We start from the raw sequence: 24,818 nt of genomic DNA, 5'->3' as shown, positions 1-24,818 counted from the left end.
CACTATATACTGTTAAAAGGAACCATCCACCAACAATACATAACAATTATCAATATGTATGCACCAAACAATGGTGCTGCAACATTCATAAAACAAACTCTCCTCAAGTTCAAGAGTCAAATAGACCACAACACAATAATTATGGGTGAATTCAACACTCCGCTCTCTCCATTGGACAGATCCTCCAGACAAAAGCTGAATAAAGAAACTATAGAACTCAATAAGACAATCAATAACCTAGACTTAACTGACATATATAGAATATATCAACCATCATCAAGTGGATACATGTTCTTCTCAGCAGCACATGGATCCTTCTCAAAGATAGACCATATATTATGCCATAGGGCAACTCTTAGTAAATATAAAGGTGTGGAGATAATACCATGCATCTTATCTGATCATAATGGAATGAAACTGGAAATCAATGATAAAAGAAGGAAGGAAAAATCCTGCATCACCTGGAAAAAGAACAATATGTTACTGAATGATCAATGGGTTACAGAAGACATAAAGGAAGAAATCAAAAAATTCTTGGAGATAAATGAAAATACAGACACAACATATCAGAATTTACGGGACACAATGAAAGCAGTTTTAAGAGGGAAATTCATTTCCTGGAGTTCATTCCTCAAAAAAAGAAAAAACCAACAAATAAATGAACTCACACTTCATCTCAAAACCCTAGAAAAGGAAGAGCAAAACAACAGCAAATGTAGTAGAAGGCAATAAATAATTAAAATCAGAGCAGAAATCAATGAAATTGAAACAAACAAACAAAAAAAATTGAAAAAAATTGATAAAACTAAAAGTTGGTTCTTTGAAAAAATAAATAAGATCAACAGACCCTTAGCCATGCTAACGAAGAGAAGAAGAGAGAGAGCTCAAATTACTAACATACGGGATTAAAAAGGCAGTATCACAATGGACACTACAGAAATACAGAAGATAATTAGAAATTATTTTGAAATCCTATATTTCAATAAAATAGAAGATAGTGAAGATATCGATAAATTTCTTAAGTCATATGATTTGCCCAGATTGAGTCAGGAAGATACACACAATTTAAACAGACCAATAACAAAGGAGGAAATAAAAGAAGCCATCAAAAGACTACCAACCAAGAAAAGCCCAGGACCGGATGGATATACAGCAGAGAGAATTAATACCAATACTTTTCAAGTTATTTCAAGAAATAGAAAAAGAAGGAGCTCTTCCAAATTCATTCTATGAGGCCAACATCATCCTGATCCCGAAATCTGACAAAGACACTTCAAAGAAAGAAAACTACAGACCAATATCTCTAATGAACTTAGATGCAAAAATCCTCAATAAAATCCTGGCGAATCGAATACAAAAGCATATCAAAAAAATTGTGCACCATGATCAAGTAGGATTCATCCCTGGGATGCAAGGCTGGTTCAGTATACGGAAATCAATAAATGTTATTCACCACATCAATAGACTTAACCATAAGAACCACATGATCATCTCGATAGATGCAGAAAAAGCATTTGACAAAGTTCAGCTTCCGTTTATGTTCAGAACACTAGAAAAACTAGGGATAACAGGAACTTACCTCAACATTATAAAAGCTATATATGCTAAGCCTCAGGCTAGCATCATCCTAAATGGAGAAAAACTGAAGGCATTCCCTCTAAAATCTGGAACAAGACAGGGATGCCCTCTCTCACCACTTCTATTCAATTTAGTCCTCGAAATACTAGCCAGAGCAATTAGACAGACAAAAGAAATTAAAGGCATAAAAATAGGAAAAGAAGAACTTAAATTATCACTATTTGCGGATGATATGATACTATATCTAACAGACCCAAAAGGGTCTACAAAGAAACTACTAGAGCTAATAAGTGAATTCAGCAAAGTGGCAGGTTATAAAATCAACACGCATAAATAAAAGGCATTCCTGTATATCAGCAACAAATCTTCTGAAATGGAAATGAGGACATCCACCCCATGCACAATATCCTCAAAAAAAAAAAAAAAAAAAAAAAACTTGGGAATCAACCTAACAAAAGAGGTGAAAAATTTATACAATGAAAACTACAGAACCCTAAAGAGAGAAATAGAAGAAAACCTTAGAAGATAGAAAAATATACCCTGTTCATGGATAGGCAGAACTAACATCATCAAAATGGCGATATTACCCAAAGTTCTCTATAGGCTTAATGCAATGCCAATCAAAATCCCAAAGGCATTTCTTGTAGAAATAGAGAAAGCAATCATGAAATTCATATGGAAAAACAAAAGACCCAGAATAGCAAAAGCAATTCTAAGCAGGAAGTGTGAATCAGGAGGTATAGCGATACCAGATTTCAAACTGTACTACAGAGCAATAGTAACAAAAACAGCATGGTACTGGTACCAAAACAGGCGGGTGGACCAATGGTACAGAATAGAGGACACAGAGACCAATCCACAAAATTACAACTTTCTTATATTTGATAAAGGGGCTAAAAGCATGCAATGGAGGAAGGATAGCATCTTCAACAAATGGTGCTGGGAAAACTGGAAATCCATATGCAACAAAATGAAACTGAATCCCTTCCTCTCGCCATGCACAAAAGTTAACTCAAAATGGATCAAAGAGCTTGATATCAAATCAGAGACTCTGTGCCTGATAGAAGAAAAAGTTGGCTCCGAGCTACATATTGTGGGGTCGGGCTCCAAAATCTTTAATAGGACACCCATAGCACAAGAGTTAATAACTAGAATCAACAAATGGGACTTACTCAAACTAAAAAGTTTTTTCTCAGCAAGAGAAACAATAAGAGAGGTAAATAGGGAGCCTACATCCTGGGAACAAATTTTTACTCCTCACACTTCAGATAGAGCCCTAATATCCAGAGTATACAAAGAACTCAAAAAATTAAACAATAAGATAACAAATTACCCAATCAACAAATGGGCCAAAGACCTGAACAGACACTTCTCAGAGGATGACATACAATCAATCAACAAATACATGAAAAAATGCTCACCATCTCCAGTAGTCAGAGAAATGCAAATAAAAACCACCCTAAGATACCATCTCACTCCAGTAAGATTAGCAGCCATTATGAAATCAAACAACAACAAGTGCTGGAGAGGATGTGGGGAAAAGGGTACTCTTGTACATTGCTGGTGGGACTGCAAATTGGTGCGGCCAATTTGGAAAGCAGTATGGAGATTCCTGGGAAAGCTGGGAATGGAACCACCATTTGACCCAGCTATTGCCCTTCTCGGACTATTCCCTGAAGACCTTAAAAGAGCGTACTACAGGGATACTGCCACATCGATGTTCATAGCAGCACAATTCACAATAGCTAGACTGTGGAACCAACCCAGATGCCCTTCAATAGATGAATGGATAAAAAAAAAAATGTGGCATTTATACACAATGGAGTATTACGCAGCACTAAAAAATGACAAAATTATGGAATTTGCAGGGAAATGGATGGCATTAGAGCAGATTATGCTAAGTGAAGCTAGCCAATACCTAAAAAACAAATGCCAAGTGTCTTCTTTGATATAATGAGAGCAACTAAGAACAGAGCAGGAAGGAAGAGCAGGAGGAAAAGATTAACATTAAACAGAGACATGAGGTGGGAGGGAAAGGGAGAGAAAAGGGAAATTGCATGGAAATGGAAGGAGACCCTCATTGTTATACAAAATTACATATAAGAGGTTGTGAGGGGGAAGGGAAAAAAAAACAAGGGAAAGAATTAAATTACAACAGATGGGGTAGAGAGAAGATGGGAGGGGAGGGGAGGGGGGATAGTAGAGAATAGGAAAGGTAGCAGAATACAACAGTTACTAATATGGCATTATGTAAAAATGTGGATGTGTAATTGATGTGATTCTGCAATCTGTATTTGGGGTAAAAATGGGAGTTCATAACCCACTTGAATCGAATGTATGAAATATGATATGTCAAGAGTTTTGTAATGTTTTGAATAACCAATAAAAAAATAAGTATGGTTTCTTAAATAAATTAATTAAAAATTACAGATGATACCAAACTGATCTCTCTTTTTTTTCCAGTTGTTCAACAAACAGAACGCTGCCTCCTTTCTTTGACTCCTTCTTTAAAATGGGTTTTAAAAAGAATTGATAAAAGTTATCAACAGTCATGGTGAATCAACATCCTGTATCTAATGTGTCATTGTCATTAATAATTTTTGTTAAAACACCTTATGCTTTTACAGCAGTATTTACTATTTTAATCAGAAACTTTATACATATCATTGTCTTTTTTCAGGCTGTAATATTTTGCCTTTTGCTGATATGTACACTAAATTAATTTCTGATGGTTATACTAAAATTTTATCATTAACAGGCATGGACACTCATGTTTTATGCCTCACTTTTAATTAATGATAAATGGACTAAACCTCAAATCATTCCACAGCAAGCCAAATTAGCTGTCATTATCTCAGCAGTAAGATTGTTATTTACTACTTTAAATATTATCACAGATTCTCAATATTTAGCTAAGCTCGTGCCTCATATTTCCATGTCTTTGTTATCCCCTTATTTGGATTCCAACTTAGTATCTCTTTTTTTAGTCCTTCCAACTCTTTTACAATGTCATACTCTCCCGTCTTCCTTGCTCATATACGCAGCCATACCAAGATTCCTGGACCTCTGACGAAGGGTAACGCACTCGCAGATGAACTGTGAAATCCCTTTGTCCTTTGTTTTCAGACACTATGGAATCCCATGGATTCTTTCATGAAAATGCTCAATCACTAATGAAAATGTTTCTATCTTTCTCAACAGGCTTGTGCTAGAGCCAACCACTGTTCTCACTGTGCACCCTTGTGGAAAATTTGTAAATCTATAAATCCTTATACACTTTGGCAAATGGATGTTATCCATTTCCCTCCTTTTCATCCTTGTACCTTTCTTCACATTTCCACTGATATCCATACTGGGCTCATTTGTGCTAGTGCCCACAGATCTGAAAAGGTATCTGCTTGCATTTCTCATTCATTGCTTTGCCTTGCCACTATGGGCAAGCCTATTCATTTAAAGACAGATAATGTCCCTGTATATACATCTCATGCTTTTGCACAATTATGTAATCAATGTAAATTTAAATCATGGAATTCTCAAAATCCTACTGAACAAGCTTTGGTTCAACAAGTGCATCATATGTTTAAAGCTTGCCTTTTAAAACAAAAACAAAAATAGGGACCTAGCCGCTCTCATATTAATAATGCATAAATGTTGTTTTAATTACAGATAATGAACAACATACAATACAAAGTTATTACTCATAATTGGCCATCTGCTTTGGATACACATTTTATTCCCAAACAGCCATTACCAAAAAATTTATGTAAAATATAGGGTCCCACCTTACCCAGGATGACAAGACCCCATGCCTCTGATCACATGGGAAAAGGGATAGACTGCTATGCTTACACCAATACATCCTGTTCATATTCCATCTCAGTGTGTGAGACCTGCCAATCATGAGCTGGCATCAAAACCTGATCATCAAGTCTGTTTGATCCTGGATGAGAAAAGTCCCACCAAACAAAAGGACAATGATGAGTCTCCTCAAAAGAGAGGAAATATTAAAAGGTACATCAAAAGAGGATCCCAAGATACTAGACTTCCAGTGACTTGGGGGTACATAAAATCATTAACAGCCTTAGCTCAATAGCTGCTGGCTCAAATGGGGTGAGAATGCACTCCAGAAAACTTAGTTACTGCTTTGATTGCTAAACTCACACAAAACTCTGTAAATGCTTTGGTCTTAATAATAATGCTGTTCTGTTGTACTCAAGCAGTGGGAAATCCAATACAATCCAGACTCCCTAACTTCTAGAACCCATTATAATATCTGAATCACTTGGCTGAAATTATTAATTCATCTGAGATTTGTATCCTCCAAGATATTGGTATGGGAAATGTACTGGGCTCCTGTATTCTTCCTGTGTACCGACCTGCACATGAAATTTTGAGTATGACAATGTTCTCCAACGGGGTATCCAAAAACCAATATACCATAAAGATCCTTAAAATTGGGGAAATCCTCAAAATGTTAAGCCTTCTAATGCTATGATGTTACTTACCCTCACTATGGCTATAAATGCAACCAACACTTATGCTGAAATTCAAGGCTCTATGCATAAACGTGTTTCTTTGGGACGACTCTCATTTAATTGTACCAAGTTGGAGCCCATTATGTATGGAAATGGTCATGTCCCTTTACCACCAGGATGGTTCTTTTCTTGTGGAACATACATTTTTAATTATATACCTGCTAGAATGTTGCACAGTACCCATAGTTGTCTTAGCAGACTAACTGTGTTCTTACCATCCCCAAACAATTTAATAGGCCACCATCTTGCAGAATGTATTCTTAAAAGGTCTATTCCCTGTGATAAAAACTGTGAAGATTCAGTAAACCTTCTCTCTAATGCAAAATATGATGCTTTGGCATTATCCTTTGTGAGTATCCCTGGACTAATTGTCAGGGCTTATAAAACCATTATGAAACTGGCCTGTACTATGGTTAAAAAAAAAAAAAAAATATATATATATATATATATATATATATATATATATATATATATTAATCATACTTCTATGGCCATTAATATGCTTAATGAGTTCTTTATATAAAGAACTCAAAAAACTTACACCAAAAAAACAAACAACCCAATCAATAAACGGGCTGAGAACTGAGTAGAACTGAGAAATACAATTGATCAACAAATATTAAAAAAAAAAAAAAGTGTTCAGCATCTCTAGAAAATAGAGAAATGCAAATCAAAACTATTCTAAGATTTCATCTCACTCCTGTCAGAATGGCAATCATCAAGAATAAAGACAACAATAAATATTGGTGAGGATGTGGTGAAAAAGGTGCACTCTTACATTGCTGGTGGAACTGCAAATTGGTGCAACCACTATGGAAAGCAGTATGCAGATTCCTCAGAAAACTGGGCATGCAACCACCATTTGACCCAACTATCCCACTCCTTGGTTTATACCCAAAGAACAAGATCTTAAAATCAGCATACTACAGTGATGGAGCCACATCAATGTTTATAGCAGCTCAATTCACAATAGCTATACTATCGAGCCAACCTAGGTGTCCCTCAGTAGATAAATGGATAAAGAAAATGTGGTATATATACTCAGTGGAATATTACTCAGCTTTAAAGAAGAGTGAAACTATGGCATTCACCAGTAAATGGATGGAGTTGAAGAATATCATGTTAAGCAAAATAAGCTAATCCCACAAAACCAAAGGATGAATGTTCTCTGCAATATACAGATATAATTTTTCAATAAGGCAGGGGGCACTAGGAAAGAATAGCATTACCTTAGATAAAGTGGAGGAAAGTGATGGGAGGGAAGTAGAGGGAATGTGGGGATAGGAAAGACAGTAGAATGAAACAGACATTATTACTGTATGTATATAAATGACTACATGACAAATATGATTCTGCAACATGTACACTCAGAAAAATGAGAATTATATCCATGTATGATATATCAAAGTGCATAAATGCATTCTATTGTCCTATATAACTAAAAAAAATTTTTAAATAACAGCAAAAAAATACTTAATGAAGAACAAAAACTATATCAAGCCTTTCTCGACAATAGGGCTGCAACTGATTAACTGTTATTGTTACATCATAAAGGATGTCAGGAGCTTAATAATATGTATTGCTTCAATTTAAGTGATAATGATAATTCTATTTCAAAGGAGTTAGATTACCTTAAAGATACCAACAATATTATGGAGGTTTAGACTTGTTGGATTGGCTCATTTTGTGGTTACCCAATTTCATCTGGATCAAACAATTACTCATAGGTGGATGTTTACTAGGATTCATAGGTGGATGTTTACTGGGATTGTTACGTTGCACTTACTGTTTTCAATACCTACCCTATTTTTTGCCCCCACCAGCATTAAGAAAAAAGAACAGATATTATTCATGCAAAAGGCCTTAAAGGGGGCGGGGGTAACTGTAGGTATTCTGACCTTGGAAATGTACAGGAAAGCATTCTTCTCTTGAGCAAACTCCCAGGGAGTAACAGCACTCTGTTTCCCATGCTTGTAATGCCCAGCAGTTTCTCCTTGAAGCCATTAAGATAACTATAATGGCACACTATCTAGTTTCTATGGTTACATCCTTGGAGAAAAGGGGCTCTGTGTTTATATTAACCTGGACCTTATCTCAGTTAGCTAGCATTGGGATTAAAGGAAGACTAAGTCATAACTAGTTATGGTAACAATGAGCTATGTAACTGTTGAGATAATAAACAGGGCTGATGGAGAGAGCAGCCACTTTTTTTCCTCTGCATTGTATGTCTACATTTCCTTTGTTCACTTCTTTACAGTTAGCAGAGAGATGAACCATGAGATGGACCAAGAGAAAAGTTTTCAGTGGTTTAATATTCATATGGAAAATTGACTAATGACATAGTAGTTATTGTGCAGAAGTGGAAACATTCACATTCAATTACAAAGATGAGTCAAGAAAAAATGTTATCTGATTGAAAACAATGCATTAGTTTCCTCATTCCATGCACAAATATTAATTCATTACAGATTCTTGTGTGAAAACAAAACTAAAACAATCTCAAAAATTTTTTTCTAGAGAAACAGAAAACATTTTTACATGAGAATAAGCAATAATTAAACATGAGAAATTCAAATGCATTAAAATTAGAGGAATTAAAAGATGAAAACAAATCAAGAAGCAGCCTGAAATACATGGGATGTGTATTAGAGGGCATGGGGGCATAGTCAGATGAATAAATGCACAACTGAAATGGAAAAGAGCCAGGACACGGAACAGAAGGTAAAAACCACATTAAAAAATGATCAAGTTTGACAATTAAAACTACAAACCACATGAGGGAAATGACACATATAAAGATATCTGGCATTTGCAAGAATAAGGGATTGTAAATCTACCCAAATATTATCCATGAAGTCACTTCAATCACTTTCAAAATACCAATGACATTTTTATATAAAAATAAAAAGTATCATTATAAGTTGACATGGAATTACAAGAAAACAAACAATGGAAGAAGAAAAATAAACTGGAAAGCACCACATTTCTAGCTTTCAAAACCTCCTCAAAGTACACTAACAAAGACCCAGTGGCACTGGTTTAAAGGCAGACACACACAGGAGTCGAGAAAAATGCGGGATCAGGACACTGATGACCCACACAGAAGGAAATGATGCTGCACAACCAGGGTCATTCAAGGAAAAAAGGACATGCAGGCAAATGAATGGCCAGGAAACTGTGTGTTCATGTCAACGCGTGAAGTCAGACCCTCCCCTCACAGCACATGCCTACATGAAATCCACATGGACCAAACCCTGAAGATGTGAACCTCATCCATTCTTAGAAGACAATGCAGAGCACAATCTCACAACACTAGAGCACAATCTCACAACAATGGATTTGGGAATGGTTTCTGGGATGTTTTTCCATCCATGTGATTCATGAAAGAATAGATGAACTTGATTTCACCAAATGGCTTTCAGTTGTGTCATTTGCAGCAATGAGAGTAAAACTTTGGACACCACACTGAGTGAAACAAGCCAGGCACAGAGAGAGACATCTGTGTGTACAAACTCACTCAGAGAAGTAGCAAGTTGAAGTCACAGAAAGTACAATAGTCACCAGAGGCAAGGAAGAGAGAGGAGAAGGGACAGGGCAGGACTGGAAGAGCAGACTGTGTATCAGGTACTAAAATACTCTCAGGAGGGGCCAGCAGGACTGCTCTCCAGAACAGTAGAGTGTCCAGAGCATGTAGTGCAAAACATGTCACTGTGCATTTCATAACAAAGCAGAGGGAGTAGTCCACAGACACCCAGAAATGATAAATGTAATGGCCAGAAGGGCTAAAGCCCTAATCTTATCATGACACACTGGAACAGGCGTGCAACTAGCTCACTGCACCTCATTCACATGTGCAATTTAAAAGCGAATCAACACGAAACTGAAAATTTTATCCTTTATCAGATACCACCAACAGAGTGAAATGGCACCCCAAAGAAATGTGGAAAACACTGGCGCATCATGATTCTGGAGAAGGTTTGATACCTAGAAAAAGCAGCTGACAAAAATCAAACCCATCTTCATGACATCAACATGCACATACCAGGAAAAGAATGAAAAACCCTAAAAAGCCACAGGGATCTATAAAACCTAAGGCTACACTGAAGAACAAAACCCTGTCTCCATGACAGAAAAACAAGTCAAGGATTCCTGCTCTCACTACTTCTAGACAACACAGCAAGAGGGGGGCTCCCAGGGAAGCCAGGAACAAAATCACAGCATTCCAAACCTCAGGGCTGACTCACACAGCACCAGATACTGAGGCAAAACCAAGGACTCCACCATATAAAGGTGGGAAAGGTAAAAACTCAGACCCACTCATGGGCTGAGACAGCTGCCACAGGCACCAAGACAGGAGGAGAGAGGGACACCTCTGCACCCTTCACCACCTCTCACCCCATCAACAGTGACTGCCTGACACAGTGCCCATTTGCCTTGTATTTCTGGCTTCCTGCTCCCTACAGTCTCTACTACAAGTGGAAAAGGACATCTGACAGGGTTTCTTCACTGCTGAACCTACCAGAAAGCCTTCGACATGGGGGAGATCGATACCTGAGAAGTCCCAGGGCTCTAACACAAAGAGGCCTCACACAAACCTCCTCACAGGCCCACAGCCACTCAACTGTCACAGGCTGAAGTGATCAACCCTATCTCACGTGTCAGAGCGGTGGCTCCTGGACCCTAAGCCATTTCGCAAAGTTGGGGAAACCCAAATGAGTTCACAATGTAGGTCCACATGACATCCTGCCCTACAAAGTTCAGCGCACCAGCATTCATGATTTTCAAAACCTGGAAGCACCCAAGAGGAAGACGTGTTCCCAAGGTCAGGAGTGAAAAAAATTAATAAACAAAACTCATAAATTTAATAATCAAAAAAAATCAACTTTTTACTCATAAAATTCTGAAATGGAACTTAAAAAGTTCATTTACAATGACACTCAAAAAATAAATATAGAAGAATAAACAATATAATAATAATATATAATACATACATAATAAATAGCAAATAGAAAATTATAAAACTTATTTTCTAAACTGTAATGCTTGGTGGAAGTAGCTCAACATCCAAATAAATACCATTCTATGCTCATGGACCAAAGGTTTAATGTTATTAAGGTGGTGATACTCCCAAAGAAACTACCAATTATATTTAAACCCATCAGAATCCCGGGTGATGATTCCTTTTTAGAAATTGAAAATGTCATTCAACATTACGAGGGACCCAGAATACCACAGGACTTTGAAAACGAGAACAGCAGTCTGACTAGCACTTCATGAGTACAAAGCTCACTTCAAGTCGGGTGTAATCAAGGGTGCAGTAATGGTACCTGGAACACCATGTAGAAGAGAAATGACAGCAGCCTCAGGGAGAAGAAGGTCAGCCAAATAGTAGTGGAGCTGCTCTACATGGAAACAGGGAAAATGAAGCAGAACAAACGTGACCCTGGAACAGCCTCAAATTTCACATAACTTCATGATGCACCTCAGTCCTTACTGCAAACCCTGGGACTCAGCACCATCCTGCAGGGAGCAGCCTGAGCGCCCTGTGCAACATCAACATGCTACAGTGATAAAGTCACACCACAGTTCCCGGAATCCAAGGCCAGCCCAGGATGCCATCAAGAGAAAAAAGAATAAAGAAAATGAGGTACACATACACAATGGGATTTTGCTCAGTCATAAAAAATGAAAGTATGTCATTAGCATGAAAATGCGTAGAACTGGAAGACAACATACTAAGTGAAATAAGTGAGAGCCAGAAACTCAGATGCTGAATGTTTTCTTTCCCATATGTGGAAGCTAGAGCAAAATCAGGACAAAAAGTGGGGTAGGCAGGATCCCGTGAAAATAGAAGAGAGGGAGGTGAAGAAGAGGACAGAGACTGAGATAAGGGAAGAAACAGGAAATGAGAGAACACTGGAGTGGAGTTGAACAGATCATCCTACGCACATAGATGACATATCATGAAGAATTCCACCATTATGTTGATCCACAAAGCATAAATTTGAAATATATATATGTATATATATATGTATATATATGTATGTATGTATGTATGTGTGTGTGTATATATATATATAATACTAGGAAGTCCAGTGAGTAGAGGTAAGGAAACAGAAAGAAAGTAGGAGAGAAAGGAAAATTACTGGGGACTGAAGTGGAGTAACTTACACCAACCTAATGCTTGCACATTATGTAAAAAATAAAACCCAACATTAGCCAGGCAAGGAGGTACACACCTGTAACAGTAGCAACCGAGGAGTCTGAGGCCGAGGATGCAAGTTTGAGGCCAGCCTCAGCAATGTAGTGAGGCCCTAAACAAGTTAGGGAGATGGTCTAAAAATAAAATATAAAATGGGCCCGGGATGTGGCTCAGTGGTAAAGTTCCTCTGAGTACAATCCCTGACAGCAAAAAGATAAATAAATAAAACAAACCCTAATATCACGTATAACTAATATACTAATACAAATGGGGGAGGGGGACAATTTGAGAATATATGAGAACTACTGCCCTGGGTTAGACACTCAGCACAACAAAGGAAATGAGAATAACAAAACATAACCTATTAGGAGCTTTTTTTCTTAAAGTCCTAAAACAAGTTCAATGAAAATATGATCAAATAGAAGATTTTTTTTTCTTTTTCTTTCTTTCTTTTTTTACCTCACCCCTGAATAAATACATTTGACATTTAAGGAATACCTAGGTCTCTGATAAGTAAGAAGACAAATTTGAAGTGACAGAAAGGGCTGGTGCTAAGGGAGCACAGTTGTGTCAGGCTCAAGGGGCAGGTAAGGTCCCTGCCAGCTGGACATCTCACACCTGGTCTTGCTCACTGAAACACTCCATGATCACCCTCCCAGGAGACCTGACCATGACTCCAGGCTACAAGTCTTATCAGGTTTGCACAGCACTGCACTGGGGTTGGTGGTCCTTATGCTCTGGGAGAGTTTTCCTCCTTCACAACTGTGAGAGAATGCAAGGGCAGGAATCACTGCTGACCTGGCCCCTCAGCACCAGCATCCACAGGCTAACTGTCTACCTGTCTCCAAGGAATGGGAACAGGGCTTGGGGGAGACAGTGTCCCTAGGAGGCAGCTGTCTAGATGAGGCCTATTCCAAGAGACTCCTCAGCATAAGGGCCTCCAGCTACTCCCCTCACAAGCTGAATGACACACTTCACAATGTCCTCTAGAAGGAGCTGACCCAGGGACTAAAATTGCCTGCTTCCTGTAGGACACAGGGCGCCTACAGGACTTGACACAGCCACAAGCGGGGCAATACAGTGGTTGAAAACATGGAACCCTGTCAGGGGTCCAAAGGAAACCTCTCCACAATTTGATAAGGTATCAATTCCTGGGGAAGGAAAAAAAAAAAGAGAGAGAGAGAGAGAGAGAGAGAGAGAGAGAGGCACAAGTTCTCTTAACAGTGAAGTTCCAGGTGACTGTTCTCTCCTTTCATCATATGGGAAATTCACAAAAAGAGATGAAAATGCTGTGAACTTGGAGGGAGAGTCAGATCTGTAAATATGAGAAAAGGACAGGAATATTAAGAATGTACCAAAAGCCCTGGTAGGGCATAGGAGGGGGAAAGGAGGGTGACTGCTTGAGAGAAGAAACACAGATCCCTCAGACCAGCATCTTCTACCCAGGAGCCCCACACCTAAGGCAGGATCCCCTGAGACCCGCTGCCTTCACTTCACACTGAGTACTTAGGGCTGGGGTCTAGCTGGGCAGAGAGGGTTCTGCCAAAGTGGCTGCAGACCAGGCAGCACACTGGGAACCCACCTGCACCAGCCCATACCATGGCCATCAAGGGCTGAGCTAAAGCAGCATCTGACTCAGGTACTCTTGGCTGACTATAGAGATGACAGTGGGAGGCCAGAGGCCAGCCACAGTTGGTTCACCACTTGTAACAAGCCTACTTCCCACCTGACCAGACCTGCCCCACACACTCACCATTTTCCGCCTTCTGGGGAGACCTGACATCCTTCTTATGGACCTCATAGCACCTGCAGGTCACAGGGAGACAAATGTGAGCCAGAGCCACTTGGGCCTCACACAGCAGAGAAGACACAGTCCTGGAGATGGATTCTGAGCTCCACAGGGTGAGAGATACCGGCCTCTGAGACTGTGGAAGGCCACCCCCTCCCACCAGCTGTCTGCTAAGTAGCCAAGGCTCCACAAGACCCCTCTCTCTCCCCAACACAAATATGCACACTCTGCGGCCCTGACTGACAGGAGATGCATCACACTCCTGATACATAGGCCAGGAAGACAAGGTACTGGCAAAAGCCCTTTTCAGGCAGGACTTCCTCCCTGCAAGGGGACCTGCCCCACCAGGGGGACATTTCCACTTATGCAGAGCTGAGCCTGGCTTTCCAAAGCAGGTCCTGTTGGCTAGGAAGCTCTTCTGGGCACAGAGTCCCAGGCATATGTGAGGAATTACAGCCTTGGTTCCAAGGCAGCCTACCATGACCTCAGAGAAGGTGTGTGCCCGGTCAGGCCTGACTGGGAAGGAGGGAGCCAGGCATAAATCACTTGGGAAAAGGCCGGGGCTTCTTGGGCAAAGCCTCTTCACACTTTTCCTCTGTCAACTCATTTTCAGACAATAATAATAATAATAATAAGAAGAAGAAGAAGAAGAAGACGACGACGACGACGACGATGACAATCAGGAAGTACATGTATTAAGTGCATAAAAAACGAATTACATGACAATTACAAAAAAACTCAGTGAAAGAACAAGCAAACATTTGAACCAGCTCAGGTTAGAGCCTGCCTCACTCACAGTTTAGAATAAATACCCACTTGCACAGGGGTAATCACATTCCCATATTGGGAGCCAATATGGGAATATTGACTGCTGAAATGTGGCCCCAGAAAGGCTCATTCCCTGTGTCCAGGAGGGGACACCTAAGAATTTATCTCTCAAAATCCACCATGCTTCCTGTTCTATAGACATACTTAATAAGTTAAATTCAAAGGAAAAAAAGAATGATACATCTATAAAAAGGGGGCTCTTCCATCAAACTGCAATAGGGGGCAAGAAGGCTACCCTACCTCAGGGCAGATGTCTGCAGTCTTTACAAAGAGAAATGAATTCATTTGAAGGGAAAATTAAAAGATAAAAATATAACCTAAAAATAAATTCCATGAGAAAATGACTGAAAACCATTTCAAAGACCATGGAAATACACAGAAAAATGCTCATACTAATGGTATTCAGTGAAAAGCAATATATAGCCACATGGAAGTAAAAAAGGATAGACAGGTAGGAGGGTAAATGGATGAATGGTGAGACAGCTGCTCCTCACACTGCAGCAGTTTACCCATAATCAATAACCTGAGAATTTCCCTATGTGTACAAAATTATAAAGGGTACACACTTGGGGACCAAATTTAAAAATAGAATGACATTGTCAAAAATGTAAAAATGAAACTGGAAACAAGTGAAGTTCCTGAAGCAGGAACGGGGAAGGAAACTGGGAGACCCAAAGACTCAGACAGCACAGGAGTCTAACCAACTGAGGCAGAGAAACCACACATTGCACACTATAGAACTCCACTGATAGAGCACTAATGGTAACATTAAAGTATTGAAAACTCAATAAGACAGAACTAAGAAAAATTCTGCTTCCTCACAGCTGGTTAAACTGGAAGGAATGACAGAATTGGCACTGCACTCACCTCCAGGCAGAGGGTGGAGAGAGCAGGGAGAGAGGGCAGCCTGCCCAGGGCCAACCCATCCCTATTTGGACAGGAATATATGGGTGTATAGATTTTTACTAAACTGAGCATTAAAATAATATTTCAACATCAAATTTCTGCACCCAAATAAATATTAATCCATAATATAAAAATCTTCCATTCAGTGAAGGAATAAAATTCTTGACCAGGTGACATGGCTATGACTTTTATCCCACTGGATTAGGATGCTGAGACTGAAGGACCATGAGTTCAAAGCCAGGCTCAGCAACAGGGAGGCATAAGCAACTCAGTGAGACCCTGTCTATACATTTAAATAACAACAATAATACAAAAAAAGGGCCAGGGATATCTCAGTGGTTGAGTGTCCCTGAGTTCAATCCCCAGTACCTAAGAGGGGGGAAAAATAAAAAAGAACTTCCTACATTCTTGGAACAAAGTGGAATTTTATGGCACCAAGATTTGATAAAGAAAACAACAGGAACCAGCTCAGGGAAGCACCCTCTCACCCACAGTACACCAGGAATCTCCACTTTGTGACTAACTCTTCCCTAAGCTTGGGGACCATCCTCACAGTAGATGCAGCTCAGGTGGATTTTCCTAGGAAATGAGGAAAACATGAGCAGCTGGGACATTTGGTTCTGGAAGGTCACTGTGTTCTCTTTTCCCTAGAGTGGAATGTTCCCTCCTGCAGGACCTCAGTTCTCACTGATACCCAAGCACCCACCAGCAGGCACATGGAGGTTCTGGCCTGTGAGACCTTTTCCAAGAAACCACTTCTGACACCTACAACGTGAGTTTGATGAACATCAATCCATTCTCCAAAACTACTGGTCACTCAAAAGTTCAATTCTGACACCACCAGTCAGCACAAACCCTAGTTCAGGGTCTGCTCCATAACACTGGCCCATTGTAGATGCCAGCTGCAGGGCAGGAGGGCCAGTCCTGCTGAGAGCAAAGAACTACAAACTGGGGACTCCTATCACCCCCTATTCAACTTCAATGATTTGATTTTAACAAAGCACATCATTTATGTTCAATTTAAAAGACTCAACTTAGGATTGGCCAAAATGGAAAAGATATGTAAGAAAAAGAAAGTGCCAAAGGGACTCCTGTGAAAAATCTATGATTGAATAAATCCCCCTCCTCTGCATTCTGCTAGAGCAGTTCCTGCACAGACACCCCCTTCCCATTATGACTCAAACGATGCTCCCTTTTTAGCCCATGGCAGAAACACACTGATCCTGAAAATCCCTCCCCTCTTCTTTTTTCTCATAAGCGATTAGGAATTTCGTTTTCAGGGATCAGAAAAATACTTTTTAAGCAAAACTGACTCAAGTTTCTCTCCTTAATCCAGGACCCTGAACTCTGACCCACTGGCAGCTAGAGCCAGTATACACACTTCTTCCTGACCCCTCCTGAGATCAGGCTGACTTGTGGTGAAACATTCTCTGCCCTGGGATCTGATCCTTCCCTGTCCTTGCTGCCCTCCCCTCCAAAATACAAGGGCGGATGTTTTGGTGAATCTTTGTAATGAATGAATCAACTTTTCTACCATAGGTACTGGGAAAATGTACTCACTTTCTGCAACCATACTGAAACAAGATCTTTCCTATTTCTTTTCCAGGTAGCATTTCCAAAGCCAAGTCCTGGAATTCTATTTTAAACCACTCTTCCACCCCCAAAACCCCAGTAAAAAACACATCTGAAAAGAGAAAAAGATATATAAGAAATTTTAACTAGAGAGGTGCAGTGGTGGAGGCCCGTAATCCCAGTGACTCTGGAGGATGACAGAGAAGGAACACCAGTTAAAATCCAACCTCAGCAAGTTAGCAAAGCCCTTGTGAGGTTGAATTTTGTAAAAAAGAAACCAACTTCTGGGCTAGGGATATAACTCATTTGGTAGAGTGCCTGCCTCGAATGCACAAAGACATGGGTTCAATCCCCAGCACCACCAAAAAAAAAAACAAAAAAAAACAAAAGGAAAGAAAGAAACCAAGTTCTCTACCACACTTTCATCTGGGAATGCATTCATATCTACTGCAGGCACACTGCAACATAGGATTTCCCTTTTTTCTATTCCCACATAACATTCCAAAAGCAAAGCCCTGGAATTCTATTTTAAATTGGTAGAACACGCCCCCCACATAAATGAATAAATAAATAAATAAAAGAAGGCATCTGAGAAACTCAGTAAACTCACTCTGGTGAAGAGAAACAGTCCTAAGAATGTTTAACTAAAATAATATAGGACCAAGTGTTTGCTTGTTTTCTGTTTCTAACCTTCTTTCTTCCCCTTGAGTTATCTCTCTCTCTTACCCTTTAGGAATATTTCCTAATCAACCCTACTAATAAATTACATTTTACAATTAATAGAAAAACTGACACTAAAATACCTGAGCCAGTCTTTCCAAGGCAAAAACCCGGGGAGCTGCAGCATCACTGGACACTGACCAGCTTCAGGTCAGGCTTCTGTCACCAGGCACATCCTCCCACCTCCCTCCTGCTGCTGAAGAGCTTTGTAGGGCTTTGCTCCACCTTGCTGGGGTCAGTTTTCCCTGCTCTTTAGGATAACTGTTCTTCCTTCACAGTTCTGAGCCCATCCAAAGGGTAGGAACCATATATGTCATGTTCCCTCAACACCAGCATCTCACTGCCTAACCTGGGTGTCTCCAGCTGCTCCCCTGAGAGGCTGCACTCCACATCTCAGGCTGTCCTCTAGGAGGAGCTGATGCAGAGCTTAAAATTGCCTGCACCTTTCAGAACACAGGACACCTGTGTGCTGCAGGCACACTGAAACATAGGATTGCAGCAGCCCCAGGAAAAGACAAGACACAGGACCCTGTGTGGTATCCAAAGGACACCTCTGCTCAAAGACTCTGCACAGGTGTTTGTACCTGGGCAAGATGAAGAGATGCATAAGTGCTTTATAAACACAAAAACTCAAGTTCCAGGTAATTCCTCTTTGCTTTCCACTCGTGGGAAATCTTGGCCCACATTAAAAAGAAAAGAAAAGAAAAGAAAATCTTTAAAAGTGCTATTCATTAAAAGGTGAAACTACCACAATTAAAACACTATCTGGTCAGGTTTAGTGGCACATGCCTGCAATCCCAGTGCCTGGGGAGATGGAGGCAGGAGGATCCCGAATTCAAAGCCAGCCTCAGCAACCACAAGACACTAAGCAACTCAATGTGATCCTGTATATAAATAAAATACAAAATAGAGCTGGGGATGGGGCTCAGTGGCCAAGTGCCCAAGAGTTCAATCCCGGGAACCAAAAGAAAAAAGAAAAGGAAAAAGATAGCACTGTCTACTTGAACAGTAGGCTGTGGAGCAAATCCATGATAAAGTGCGCCCTGGAGAGTGCTGCCATCTGGGAATGCGGGCAGGGAACTGGAATTGTAGGGGTCTGCTGCCAACTCTAGCAGGAGCAAAGTTCCCAATGGAAAATGGATTTCATACCCAGCTTCTTGCACATTTAGGAGTATGTGTTGAAGGGTGCACAGGTTAATTCTGTGGAGAAAACAGGGACAGACCGGGACCCCCAAAGGCCAACTTCTCACTGACAGAACACACCTGAGTCCAGATTCCCTGTTACCGTCCCCTGCTCACCTCACACTCTGGGAGCGTCAGGCTGCGTGCTGCCTAGATATGACCCAGGGAGGTCACCAACAGGGAAAAGAAGAGGGCAGGGACCAGCCCTGAGAGAGAGAGAGACCCAGGACGATTAGCCAGAGAGGACTGGGTCACCCTCTGCAGCTGAACTCGGGGACCTGCCACCCAACCCACTCCGCGGGACCACGGGGACAAGGTCCACCCGCCACCAGGGTGACCTCGGGGACCTGCCACCAAGCACTTCCCACCCCGTGGGACTAGGGATAGGGCCCAGGGTCATCCACCAGTGGCACTCTGGTCGCCAAAGCAAGTGCTCACCGGATCCCGCCAGTCCTGGCCACACTCACCGTTTGGGGACTCCAGGGTGACCTGCCGTCCTTTCTAGGGACGTCTGGTTTCCGAACTCCTCCGGGCCCCAGGTTACGCAGAGTCCCCGGGGATCCGGAGAAGAGGACAAAGGAGCAATGGAGGAAGGAGCTCGGCAAGGGAGAGGGAAAGCCTCGAGATTGCGAGAGCCCGCCCTTCACCTTCCTCTGCGCACCTGATTGGACAGTTCCTCTCCTGCTCCGCCTCCAGGTACTGTAGCAGCCTTGAGTGACAGCTATTCTAACCCAATCGTTGGCTGATACAGTCCAGATGACAGGCTCTTGGCCCAGCCCTTTTCAGGCAGGGCTTCCTTGGCGAGCTGGGACCTGAGCCTGGCGGGAAACGTTTATATTCATCCTGGTGTAGAAGGCAACAGGGGAAGAGGACTAAAGAATGTCAGCGATATGTACAAATAACTGTGCTGTTCACGATTGGGAGTAACTTGAGAATTTTATTACAATTTAAAATTGCATGACCTTCCTCACCTGTGTTCTTTTAGATGGCTCAGCCCCAGCTATGGAAAGGAAGGCCCTGTTTAATTGAAATGAAATGTGTTATGTATTTTTAAACTTTCTGAAAGCCACATAAAAACAAAAAAGAAACATGTAAAGTAGCTCAGGCATAACTCAGTGGTAGAGTGTTTTTGTAGCAAAGGCAAAGCCCTGTGTTCCATCCCCAGCAAAAAAATAAATAAATAAATAAAGATTCAAAACGCGAGAGAGTCACAGGTGAAATGGTTGATTTCTTTAATGCAATATATGTAAAATATAATTATTTTTCTATGCAACCAATGCAATGAGGTATTACTGTAAGTACATGGCCCACAAATGACTGAGGCAGGAGACAGCAACTCTTTAATGTCAGCAACTTTCCTTTATTCTGCAGGGAAGTCAATCCATCAGGCATAGGAGGGCTCATTTTCTGGGTATGGAAATGCCTCCCCAAGGTTACAGGAGTTTGGGTTTCATAGTTTACAATGAGGATGAATTAATCATTGGAGATTGTAGACATGCAGTTTGGCTGCTCAGGGACCTAGTAGTGCAAGCTAAAATTTTAACTCAGGAATGCAGTTGTAAAAAGTTTAAAACTTATTGTCATTGGGAAAAGCTCACAACCAGGTGTTCCCTGCTTATCTCTGGGACCCATTGTTACTAGAGCATGACTATTTGCTTTTCTCCTTCCGGGACTCATCTGCAATGGGAAAGGATAAAAAGTCCAGACCCCAGTATTTTAGTATTTGCTTCCTTCCTTCAGGGCCAATTATGGTTGAGCAGGGGTAATGTCTGCTTTTGGTGGAAATGCTGGGGAAGAACCCAAGAAGGGATGAATTTTTGGTTTTTTCCCTCAGTGTCCATTGTAAATGTTTACTAATTTCCTCTCCCTCCTCCCAAGCCACACTCTTTTCATTTTTCTTGGTGAGCTCTCATAGGAATGTTAATTTCCATAACCCTCAATTACTATTAATTAACTACTTGTCTTTATGGTACTATTTCTTTAAAATATACTGTATTCTCTCAGTAGCTCAATGCAAACCAGCCACATTCCATGTGCTCAGGAGTCCAACCTAATCTTTGTGGCTGCCACATAGGTGCATCTGTGAGGTTTGTGACCCCCTGATGTCTGTCAGCAGAAAAGGACCTATAACATCCACCTACTTTTATGCGATAATGAGGGAACATCCCTTCCCTGCCAGTAGCTTGGCTCTAATCTGCAGGCTGTGGTTGTGTGTTTCCTCTTCACAGGAGGAGTGCCCTGTGACTACCAATCACATGTACAGATGTTCATATGCATAACCTGTGTAACTCAACACCATCTAATAGGAAACCCAACCTTAAACAAGGGGAAGATAACTCAGTTCCTGTTGGCTTCCTGTTGTTGGCCAGTAACTCCCAGTGAATGTGTTGTTGAACCCTGGCCTCCCATCTGCACTGAGTCTATGTGTCACGTGGCTCTGACTGCAGAACAAATCACTCCATAAGGTACCAGCTCAAGAGTGACTGGTCAGCAATCTGGGCACAGTGGGGCCCACCCGGCCTGTGTTCTACGTGTTGACCAGGAAACTCTGCTTCTGGGGAGAACTGGCTGTTGGCTGGGGCACCTTGGTTCTCCTCCCCATGGTATCTCCTCCTCCATCAGCAACACAGTCTTTGCGCTCATGGAGAAAGAGGGTTCTACTAGGAAGACAAGAAGCACTCAAGACCTTTGGATCCAAGATGCACAATGATATACTGTCATATTTGTTTTATTCTGTTGGATGCAGTAAATAAGGAATAACATGATCTTAACACTATTGAGTTTTGTTGTGCTTGAATATTAGCTACTTCCCATTTATTTAGCTCTTTCTTGATTACTTTCAACTTTCTGTCTTACCTTTCTGGTCAATGGGTCTTAACCTTCTTCTGTTGTAAGATTTATTTCCAAGTATTTTTGTTTCATACAATTTTGAATAGAACTGCTTCTTGTTTTCATTTTGAGATTGTTCATTTCCAGTGTAAAAATCTTCTGTTTCTGTGTGTATTCCTCTTGTCATCTGCAACATTGCTGAGCTAATTGAGTTTGTGTTGTGTGTGCTCAAGTTTATGTGAATGCCTTAGAAATTTTCACATATGCTTCCAATATAGCTTCCTGTTAGTTTCTCTTTGTTGTTCAATATCCAAACAGTTAAATGTGAAATACAAATAGCAAACTCAGACACACTTTTTGCGGGGAGGGGGTACCAGGTATTAAACTCAGGGGCACTGGACCACTGAGCCATATCCCCAGCCCTATTTTATATGCTATTTAGAGACAGGGTTTCACTGGGTTGCTTAGCACCTCACTTTTGCTGAGGTTAAGATCCTCCTGCCTCAGGCCCCTGAGCCACTGGGATTATAGACATGTGCCAGGCTGCCCAGCCTAGGTTTTGTATCATGTATACATTAATAAAAAGTGAATGAATTTATTACTTTGTAACATGGCTTCCCAATAGCTATTATCAAAACAATGATATTTGGGCTGGGGCTGTAGCTCTGTGGTAGAGCACTTGCCTCACATGTGAGACATTAGATTCAATACTGAGCACTACATAAAAATAAATGAATAAGCAGGCTGGGGTTGTGTCTCAGTTGTAGAACACAGTCCTAGCATGTGTGAGGTACTGGGTTTGATTCTCAGCAATGCATATAAATAAATGAATAAAATAAAGGTCCTCCAGGCTGAGGTTGTGGCTCAGAGGTAGAATGCTCCCTACCATGTGTGAAGCAATGGGTTTGATCCTCAGCATCATGTAAAAATAAAATATTCTGCCCACCAATAGCTAAAAATAAATATTTTTTAAATAAAGGTCCACCAGCATATAAACAAAATATTAAAAATATAAATGAATAAATATATTGTGTCTACCTACAAATAAAAATATATTTTAAAAACAGTGATATTTGTGAATGTAGTTACATAGCAATGCTTGCAATTCAATTATAATGTAAACTCTGGAACATCTGAGTTGTATTGATGTATATAACAATAGTGAAAAAATAAAAAGAATAAATATATTTAAAGTTCTGATTATTTGTTCTATGTTTCTAATAATTTACATGAAAAGGGTATGTAGGTTAATGATAGAATGCTTGACTACTGTGCTCAAGGTCCACCACGGTTCAATTGAAATGGCTCACACCCCCCAAAAATTCCATATCATGCTATGATTCCCTGAAGGGTCACTCCATGCTGAATGACTACAAATTACCTTTGATTTCTCCCAGAATTTTTGTTCTCCTCATCAATGTTCTGGTATTTGTATTTGCAGCCTAAAAGGCAGATCCAGTAAAATCATTTGAAATGCAATGAGCTACAAAAATTTTAGTGTACTTCTGCTGTATTGTGTTATGCTCTGAGTTAAATCAATACAAGTAATAGGTTATAGATTATAGATTATGAAATATACATTAATGAAATAGCATGGATAATAGGATTATATGAGAAATGTTATAAAATTAGGGATGTTAAGTTACCTTGGTTTGCCCTAGTTATAAGATAGAAGAAGTAACAGTAAGATAAAAGAAGTACTCCGACTTTATGGTTCCTGTGTGAAACTATTATATGAGATATTTCTAAGATGATAAAAATGTGTATTTCTGCACTTTGTGCACCCCCCTGCACTTTTTGTGCCTGCAACTATAAAGTCCCCTGGATGTGGTTGTCTGGACTTGCTCTGCTAACTGCATTTTCAGCCCCTGTACTCTACTTGCTTGCAATTTGCAAAATTCATAGGATGTGATTTTCTTTCTCAAACACTGCAGCCACAGAGAGCCTAGCATGCTTCTTTCAGAGAGCTACTAGGGCTCTGTCAGAAGTGTGCCTAGGGCACTGGGGTTGTGGCTCAGTGGTAGAGCACTTGCCTAGCACAGGTGAGACCCTGGGTTTGATTCTCAGCACCACATAAATAAACAAATAAAGGTATGGTGTCCACCTACAAATAAAAATATTTTTTAAAAAGTGTGCCTGGCCAGGATCAGATAGGTAAAATAAAAATTCTTTAATTAGCTTCAAATTCAGACTTTGTGTGTTTTCTGAGTGGTCTCCCACAGAATCATGACTCCTTTGTTTACTATACTATTACCTTTACATATTTCAAATTGAAGACATCAAAATAATTAAAAGCAAAGGCCCACATGTTCTCTATTGGACTGAGTAAAGAAATATCATGGAGACTTCTTACATCACATTTCTGTGGACATTCTTGTTCAATGGATCCAGCAAAACCCACTTCTCCTGGGTGAAAGAAGTTCATAGCCACATCCCCAAAGGCAACTGAGTTAAATATATCCCACAAATGTGTCGTTGAGGGCTGTGAGGTTGGCAGCTACTAAGAATCTATACTTGGGGGCTGGGGATGTGGCTCAAGCGGTAGCGCGCTCACCTGGCATGCGAGCGGCCCGGGTTCGATCCTCAACACCACATACAAAACAAAGATGTTGTGTCCGCCGAAAACTAAAAAATAAATATTCTTAACATGATGGTGTTCACATGACACTGTGCTCTC

At 40.6% G+C, this 24,818-nt stretch overlaps 1 protein-coding gene across 1 annotated transcript in view; it reads right to left on the bottom strand.

The window, feature by feature from the left end:
- The window catches only part of LOC124093900 (zinc finger protein 208-like), a 62,924-nt gene that overhangs the window by 16,145 nt on the left and 21,961 nt on the right, over positions 1-24,818 (bottom strand). Inside the window, exon 4 of the mRNA XM_058579924.1 lies at positions 14,069-14,121. Coding sequence (XP_058435907.1) covers positions 14,069-14,121 — 53 coding nt within the window. The remainder of the gene's footprint in view (positions 1-14,068; positions 14,122-24,818) is intronic.

Source organism: Marmota monax, unplaced genomic scaffold (genome assembly GCF_021218885.2).
Source record: "Marmota monax isolate L192 unplaced genomic scaffold, Marmota_monax_Labrador192_F-V1.1 WCK01_AAM20220418_F8-fsc00442, whole genome shotgun sequence".
Classification (NCBI taxonomy): Eukaryota; Metazoa; Chordata; class Mammalia; order Rodentia; family Sciuridae; genus Marmota; species Marmota monax.
The sequence above is the reverse complement of the archived record's forward strand: the minus strand, read 5'-3'. Positions and strand labels throughout refer to the sequence as shown.